The 9,277-nt window shown below is 39.6% G+C and overlaps 1 protein-coding gene across 1 annotated transcript; it reads left to right on the forward strand.

Annotated features, from left to right (window-relative positions):
- The first annotated feature begins 4,943 nt into the window (after nt 1–4,943).
- LOC119429303 (collectin-11-like) lies at nt 4,944–7,465 on the forward strand. Its single transcript, XM_037696960.1, has 6 exons — nt 4,944–5,076; nt 5,183–5,254; nt 6,489–6,560; nt 6,657–6,710; nt 6,797–6,892; nt 7,074–7,465. Exons 1-6 carry the CDS (start codon nt 4,944–4,946, stop codon nt 7,463–7,465), a joined length of 819 nt encoding a protein of 272 aa, XP_037552888.1.
- Nucleotides 7,466–9,277: the final 1,812 nt, after the last annotated feature.

Here is a 9,277-nt window from a genome sequence, read left to right on the forward strand (position 1 = left end):
ACAAGATTTATATTTTTTTAACAGAGATAGACGAGCCAAGCTGAAAATAAACTCAATGCATTTCTAATAAACTGCAATTTGATGCAAAACGAAACTGTTGTAAAGTTGGACGTGCCACTGAAACAGCGACAGACGTTGAACTCTTCAAAGATCTTCGCAGATTTGTTGTGTTTGCAGCCGGGCAACAACTGAGCTGATGAACGGAGATGATTGTTGGTCTGATTTAATCTAAAACCACAGAGTATTTCTGCAACCAGGATAAACACTGATACCATGTGTGTGTGTGTGTGTGTGTGTGTGTGTTTAATAAACCTCAGAGTCGAGATAAATGGAAATGGATGAAAACTGCTGAAACATGTTTGACTCATCAGATAATACTGATTTTGATTTATCTATTTATTTCTATATATTTAAAATAGGTATTACAATCCGATACAATATGTTTCATTATTTTAGACCCAGTGCTGTTCCAATGCATCTCTTCACAAAAGCTCTAAAAATAAGCTTTTAAAGCAATCTTACATAACACAGACATGAACCACCAATAAATAATGCAGTTCCCACCTAGCCCCATTAAAAGTGTGCTGCGGTGTGTACTCCTGCAGAAACACACCTCTCACCTGTGTTTGTGTAGTTTGTAAAAGTGTTCTGGAAGTTATGCAAAGGATGTCCAAGCTGCAGTCAATGAGACCGTGAGGACTTTGAAAACACGGAGACAACTTTAAGTTGCTGTGCAGAATTTGAATGAACCCATTTCTCATCTGCTTTAACACGCAGTATGCACCACTAGGCCTGTCACGATAACACATGTTGCAGGGCAATTAATTGTCTCAGAAATTATTGCGATACGTAATAATACTGTTTAAAATTTGTCATTAATTAGTAATTGTCAAATTTAATAAGAAATGTTGGTTAATTTTTGTGTGTAGTACCTGTATTTGACCACTGGATGGCAGTATAAAATGGTTTGAACCAAAGGATAGGTAGTGAAGGAGCGAGCGGCGTGTCTCTTTAAGAAAAATGGGAGGGAGGCCCCTTGACGTGACGTGGGCTGCGTCTCTTCCTGTTTTACGGTTCTCAAAATGGCGGACACTCGATGTGGTTTGAGCTCTTTAGCATAGCTAGTGTAGCTAGCTATAGCATATCATAGCATTGAGCATGCATCAGGATCTTTAGCATTTTTCACACAAAGCCTTTAATAAAAAAATAAAAATAAACAAGTTCTCAGCTTCTTTTTGCAGAGAAAAACAACTTTTTAGAAGAAGGCACGGGTTTCAACCGTGAAGTTTGGCGCTTCGGCAAGACAGAGGTTTTTTCCCGAGATCGGCCTGTTAGCTTAGCTTGTAGCTTAGCTTCTCAGCTTAGCTGCTTTTAATGATCCAAAAACGCGATTTTGGATCATTAAAAGCAGATTTTAAAGAGAAAAGAGAAAGGGAGGAGTCGGTGAAGAACACCGGAGTTGAGCCTTTTGTCATCCAGTGTCTTCAGTAGAAAGAGAGAGACACGAAGAAACGATAAAGCCGGTAAATGAAAATGAGGTCGATAATTTTCATTTATCATGCGATTAATTGATTTATCGTTTATTGCGACAGGCCTACGCATCATTACTGATTTAACACTATTTAACAGTTTTGATTGGATACAATTAACACATTTGTGCATGCTTACACCTGTTGAAACTGAAGTTAGACTCTCAACGCTTTGTTAATAGGAACACGACCGGTCTGGTCTTGGTCAACCAAATTATTTCAACTAAAGGAGCTTCAAAACACAATCTTTGTGTAGGAAGAATTAAAAAAAAAAAAACATTTTAAAGAAAGCATGTACCGGTAACTGAACTAATCAGAGTCAACACCACAAATGGAAGCAATATTGTCGTTCTTTTTAACTTGAACTGTCCATCCATCATCTTTACCCGCTTGCTTTTTCGGGTCACGGGGGGTCACTGGTGCCCATGTCCAGCTATCACTGTGCAAGAGGCGGGGGACTGGAAAGGTCGCAAGTCCATCCCAGTAACTTGAACTAAAGGATTCCAAAATGAAACATCAGGGGAAAAGAAAGCAGCTGCTATCAACAACAACCTTCGAGTGTTGGATCAAGGCTGTTTTGTTAAGACGGTGATAACCACAACGCAACACCAAAGTTCACAACTTCACTGCGGTTGAATTAGAAGCTGTCGGGAAATAAACTCAGCTGATGACCGATGACACGACAACACAACTTTCCGTATGTTGGAAATATCGAGTGCACTGACGTCCCACAAAGCTGATTTGTGCTCCGAACTGTAGGAATCATTTTGCTCTCACTCCATCTGGGACAATACACAACAAAAGTGTCTCACCTCTAATCAAACTGAGACAAGCCCTTCACGAGAAACTTTGACTCTGCAGAGTTAAATCCTCTTAGTATTTGACCCTAATCCAGAGAGGTGAGGCAGACCGGAGGTGGAAACCAGTAGAAGTCAGCCTTCAGCCTTGGGACAATGCAAATCAAAGAGCAAGAAACACAAATATTCATGGAGACTGGCCCAGAGTTAAAGCAGGACACAAAAAAGCACGCCTCTTATTTCCTGCCACTTGTTTCCTGTTCTTCACCAGGTCAAAGGAGAATGGAAAATGCACTGGACTACTGGAGTGGGAAAGATGTACAGTTTCCACTATGGGTTGCATTTAAAAACAAATGCCGGAAAAACAGGGTTTAACAAAGGAGAGGGCAGTAGTGGATAAAATAAAATAAAATAAGAGAAACCTTTAAAGTTAACTTATTATAAAGGACAAATCATAGCTAAAGGATAAGATAACGTTTCATTCATTCATATTACTTCGTAAATAACGCTTTATAAGTTGACTGTTACGCACTAGTTTAAACATGGAATAATTATAAAAAGTTACTATACTTAAAAGTCCACAAAGGAGCTTTAATGAGCCTATTGTTAAAGTAGCACCAGCTGTTTCTGTCTTGTCGCTTTAAAAACAATTAAAAGTTGGACAAAAGTCGACACACTTACGAGAATTGTCCTTCAGACAGTCAGGTTCACGTGCAGGGGGACAGCTGTGACGCGCGTGTCCCTCACGCGGGTCTGAGGTTTGAGGAAATGCTCCAGGTTTTGTCTGCGTTTGATGCCGCCGCGGCACAGGACGGATGAGCAGCAACCTGCTGAGCTCGCGCCCCCAACGGTGAGCGCCGGTGACGTCACCATGGAGGTGCGTTGACGTGTTGCTCGGAATATCTACCGTCGGACGCTGAGAGAGAGAAAAAAACACTGACTCCGTAGGAAAAATACATGAAGAATTGAGCAGGTGGATTAAAAAAAAAGTTTATTATTGAAGATTTCTTTTCCTGAAGCAAACATAGTGGCATCTGATCTAATAAACATGGTGTTTGACGGATGCTGTGGACGATATGAAAACACTCAAATGAGACACATAAACAAAAATAATAAAATATATGTGTTTATGATTATGTCATTGAACCAACGTGACATGTCGCCACTTAAACCAGCTCCTGCTATCATGTTTATTTTTGTGTTTTCCATCTTTGCAAAATTGAAGCTAAATTAAAATTCAAACAACTGACCACTTCAGTGACTGCGATGAAGAGACTGCGCATGCTGCCTTGAGAGTCATAAATATTTGAGAAGCTTGTAATCTAAAACTTTTGGGGGGTGTTTTTGAAGGAGACATCTAATCCGCAGTTGAAACACTGGCTGCCACAGGGTTTATGAATCTAATTAGGTCATCTGATGCTTTTGTGCTGGACCATATCCGATTACTGACACAAGATGGACAGCATATAAACAAATCTACATTTTTTTATGATGACATTTTAGTCATAATATATTCATTTAAGTCCAGGTGGGTGACTGGAATTCATCCTAAACACTATGCAAACACAACTAAAGACACACAGGCTCTGATATTTCAGTGTGGATTCAACAACACACACTTTAAAAAATATTTAATGTTATTTCTGTCATGGTTATTTTGTGCAAAAGGACAAATTTTGTGATGAGTACTTTGGGTCAAGGTGCCATCCGTCTCCTTGCATGGGCAATGGCGCCCTCATGTGGCCAAACAGGCAATAACATCTTTTTGAACCCAAACTCAACCTTATAGTTGGTGCAATTCAGCTACACTAAAAAAGAACAGACTGGGGAGAAAACAGCAGAAATATCAAACATTTATATGAGTCACTTTAAGGCATTTGAGAATCGACTCACAACCAACAAGGCTTTGACACGATAAAGATTTGATGACAAAACTTAGAAGAACATTTGATCAGGGTAAACACTTTCATTTTTACATTTCTTTGGCTATTATGGCAACAATGTTGTGCATTTATTGGATTAATTTAAACCATCCATTTTATTTTGATAATCTGGTAGTACAGAGGTTGTAACGGGCCTCCCTGCCATCAATCACCCAACAGCTTTTTCAGCCAATTATCTGCAGGGCCCCAACTGCTTTGGACTTAATCTGTGAAATGTTTATAACACACACATTCTGCGTTGCCTGGGGAGGAACATGAAATGTGCCTGTTGGAGTACCATCACAATCAAAGCTCGTTCTAAGTTGGAATAACTTCTTCTCTGTGTGGAAAACACTTCTACAGGTAAGCAAAGTTAACCGTTTAGGCAAAATACTACTAATAATAATTGTTAGTGTTTGCAGGTAGACTAAAATGATAAAGTTTGTAGTCTATTACAGCGGACTCGTGATTTTTTTTTTTTTTTAACAAGTGTGCAGCTGAGTGTTTCTCCCAAGCCTTTAAATCAAGCATCTTCAGGAAACTGGTCCTGGAATATGTCCCTTTTTCTTTAATAAAGATTCAATCAAGATGTAACATTTTAGTTTGGGCTCGTTTCTATTTTAAACCCTTAACACTTATTTGTTTTTCTTTATTGTGCTCCTTTCTCTTTTCTCTTTCCTGGGCTGCATAGAAGAATGAGAGGAGGAAAACTGGTGCTTCCTGCAGTGCTGCTGTCTGTGATGAGTTTATTACCACTTCAGATTTCATTTGGACAGCACATGGCTGAGGACTCCTGTACCGTTCAGATTCTTGTCCCTGGACTCAAAGGCACGTTGGTATCCGAGCTTTCTTATGAGCGTTCATATTTGATGGGAATTTAATGGACAAAAGTACATTTAAACAACTTTTTTTTATTATTCTTTCTCTGCTAAAGGAGAACCAGGAGACAAAGGACAAAAAGGAGCACCTGGACGACCAGGGAGAGTTGGTCCTCCAGGAGAGATTGGTATACGTTTGCACACAAACAACCCCCTTAAAATGTCTTTCTTAAGAATAAACCTAGCATTTGGGAGTTGGGAAAAACATAAAACAAGAGCAGAGGCACACACTTTCTTAAACTCAGTGATTGCAGCTAAAACTGGGTCAAAGATCACATTTCTTTGGCTGATAGTGTGCCGTTACATCAGCAACAGGCCAGCCAGAGATGCTCAGTGTTTACACTGGGATCTGAGGTTGGAGGAGAGATGATTTGTGGAGTCCAAGTGTTTACTGAAGCCTTTAATGAGGAGGGAAGTGTTTCCTGATTTTAATTAACACGACCTCAACAGAAGTAAATGGTGGTTTATGAGAAAAAATTTAAAGTGCAGTTATTTTGTAAAACTGTAAAAATGTTGCTTTTTAGTTACCGTATTTTTCAACCTATAAGTCGTATTTGTTTGCATAATTTACATGCCCTGCGACTTATACGACGAAGCGACCATATTTATAAACCAAATTTTGGCTGAGATATGACTGTTTTCATTCATTCTGACGTTGAACATATTGAACTAACATTTTCAGCCATTAGACGGTACTCGAGGAGTATGGCATGCCATTGTATCATGTAATAGGTAAAAGTGGCTATTAATGACACAATCGGCTTGCCGTACCAACCCACCGTCATCTGCCTGGAGAAACTGTCAAATCAGCTTCACTGCCCCGCCCCGGTGAAAAGAAGCTGATTTAAACATTGAAGTCCTTTTTATTAAGTAAAAGTTCAACTGAGACACACCTTTACTATAAAGTTGAGCAAACACATAATTGTTTTTAGATGGTTATCTTGTTAAATTTCAAAGAAATGGACAGCGAGTTGCCCTCTGGGCGTTCATGTTTCCGCATATCGGCTTTTGAAATGCAACTGATTTGACCGTCAAAGTGCATTTATTAAGGAAAAGTCAGATTGAGACACGTCTTTGCTATAATTTCGAGCAAACAAATAATTGTTTTTAAATGTTAATCTTGTTAAATTCTTGTCAAAGTCCTCCTGTGCACGTTCCCGCGGCTGTCATTTGGCAGCCAATCGGTTTTTGGCACAACACTGGCCCACATTTCCGGGTTGTCAGCAGTGACTCATAATAGATGCGACATAAACATATTTATGTGTTTTTCCACATTATTAGACATATTTGGACTGATTATAGGGCGGTGCGATGTTTATGGTGGAAAATACAATATATAGCCTTACAATGTACACTTTCTAGGGCAACCTGGGCTTCAAGGACAGAAAGGCATTATGGGACGTCATGGGAAAGTTGGCCCAAGTGGATTTAAAGGTGATACAATTATCCAAAGATGTACTCGTTCAGGGATGGATGAAGTAAATTTAAAACACGGTACGCAGTTGATTGATTATATTGTTTTGGTTTTAGGATTTAAAGGAGACATGGGCGAGCCAGGCCCAAGTGGTCCTAATGGAGAACCAGGTGAGAAACGAAGGCATCCAGTTTGTCAAACATGGTTTCCAGGGACACGGTCAGTGTTTTTAGTGAAAGTTATTTTGCCTTCTCAGGCGTGCCATGCGAGTGCACATCAATAAGAAAGATGATTGGAGAAATGGACATTCTGGTGTCGCAACTGTCCTCCGAGCTGAAATTCATCAAAAATGGTATTATCTGAGCAATATTTATAAACCTACTGAATTTGTGTGTGCATACAAACATGTGTAAATATACTATCAGGCTCTCCCATGCTTGTTGTAACGGCTTAGAAGTGAAATTGGCGGACATGTCAATAAGAGATTTATAGAAAATTAGGTGCTCATTTTTCAGCACTGCCCTCCCCTGCAGCTGTTGCCGGCATGAAGGAGACGGAGAGTAAGGTCTATCTGCTGGTGAAGGAAGCGAAGCGCTACGCCGACGCCGAGGTCCACTGTCAGTCGAGGGGGGGGCACCTGGCCATGCCAAAGGACGACGGCGCCAACGCAGCCGTTGCGGGATGTATAACCGACGCAGGCCTGAGCAGAGTTTACATTGGAATTCACGACCTTGACCACGAAGGGAAATTCACCTACGTGGATCGCTCCCCCATGACCACCTTCAGCAAATGGAAAAAAGGGGAGCCCAACAACGCGTACGACGACGAGGACTGTGCCGAGATGGTGGCCTCCGGGGAGTGGACAGATGTGGCGTGCCATCCCACCATGTATTTCGTTTGTGAGTTCGACAAAGACGCTATTTGAGTTCACATGAAGGACTTGAGAACGAATCAAAAACGGAATGAAGATGTTTAGTTTGAGCAGCGCGGAGATTTTCTTTCCTTCCCTTGATCTGACAAGCTATTTATTTTCCGTGCTTGCACGATCCTGACAGATGTTGGATTTTTCTTTCTCTAAGTACACCCTTAGTCTCATGCTCGGTGATTCATCAAGGTTGTCAACCGCGTGCCAGGCAGTGGTATGGAGTTTTTATGTTATGCAAACTATTCTGTAAAAGTGCCATCGACAAACAAGCCAAAGAAGCAGAGTGTTGTAGACTGTGTGGAAAAATGTCCAATTAAAGAACAGACTCCGGTTCCAGCAGAGCGCTTTTAATCTAACGGATAGAATGAATTCTACATTTATATTCATATAATAAGATACGTGGTGACTGTTGTACAATAAACATTGATGGGTATTGTAAAGAATTATGGAAAATACTACATTATTTTATATCGCTGAGCTGGTTGTTTTAATTTACTGCAGCAGATGTGCTAAACATGGCAGAATAAGAGTCTGTGAGAAATCTGTTCTGCAGAGGAACAATCTCTGTTCATATTAAATCCTTTGAATAAAGTTAGTGACTGATCCCAGGGCAGTTTTGACAGAGTCGCTTGTTCTTCTGCTTAAATGTGACATAATATTATATATTGTACTAACTCTCAGAAAAAGTCACTTTTCTGAGAAAATGTATTTGCAAACCCAACTTAAACCAAAACAAAACACCGGATCATCAATATTAATCTGACTATTAATTGTAGGAGTACATCCGGTGATTAGTTTATAAGAGTTTAATTAAAATTCATCAAATGGTTCGTAAGATATTTTGCTAACAGACAAATAGGGTTGACTCCAACAGATAATGTTATTGTATGCATAGATCGCATGCTTTGAGTAACACTTAGATTACGTATTAAGTCACGCTCCGGTACATCCACACCAATTTTTAGCGCAGTATCAATCAAATAGTCTAAATTATAGCCATTTATGAATTCTCTAAGACAGGGGTGTCCAAACTTTTTCATATATGTGCCAAAGCTATCCAGATGAAAGGAATGATGGACCACAAAAATGTGAATTTAACTCTCAATGTGAGCAATATGTTGGAGAAAGAGTTTTAAATGGTTGTAGATCCAAAATATTAAAAGCCTCATAAACACTAAACTGATATTTTTATTCAAAAGGATTTGATTTGTTGGGTTTATGTTTGTTGTTTTCTTGTGTTTGGAACGTTCATTTTAGTTTGTTCTCAACAACAAAAGTGTAATTTGAGTAAGAGTCCTTTTTAAAAGGGGGTCAATCAGCATTTTGGACCATGGACCGACCAAAAGGTTGATGGAAGTTCTGAAAAACCATCCAGCTGTCAGTCGCTACAACAGATTCATTGATAAAGTTGATCAACTCGTATGTAGATGATACCACGTTATATTCATTGAAAAATGTCCAATTTCCCTCTTGATTGTTTTATCATCTGCAACATTTAGACAAGTTGTATGCATCATTATCCAAAAGTCTCCTTTCTGGTAGAAATCAGAAAAGGTTTTTGGTGTTTTGTGCCACGAAATGAAAATAAAAAGGTTATACTTTTAATATTGCTCATTTTGAGAAGATTGTTTTTCATCCATTTTGCTTTTAAACCTAAACATTATATTTTAAAAAAAGGATTACCAACTAATCTGCAGAAAGTCTGCATCGACCTCTTAAGCTGCTGGCCAAAATGATACCATTCTTGAACTGCAGCTGTGGGCCGCACAAAATCACTCCAAGGGCCGCAAATGGCCCTCGGGCCGCACTTTG

This window comes from Nematolebias whitei, unplaced genomic scaffold (assembly GCF_014905685.2).
Source record: "Nematolebias whitei isolate Nwh7 unplaced genomic scaffold, NemWhi1 Nwh_scaf_379, whole genome shotgun sequence".
Lineage (NCBI taxonomy): Eukaryota > Metazoa > Chordata > Actinopteri > Cyprinodontiformes > Rivulidae > Nematolebias > Nematolebias whitei.

Coding starts and splice junctions, on each gene's coding strand:
- LOC119429303 (XM_037696960.1), top strand. CDS start 4,944: ATGAGAGGAGGAAAACTGGTGCTTCCTGCAGTGCTGCTGTCTGTGATG. Junction 6,561..6,656: donor TGGCCCAAGTGGATTTAAAG/GTGATACAATTA, acceptor TTTTGGTTTTAG/GATTTAAAGGAGACATGGGC. Junction 6,893..7,073: donor GCTGAAATTCATCAAAAATG/GTATTATCTGAG, acceptor CCTCCCCTGCAG/CTGTTGCCGGCATGAAGGAG.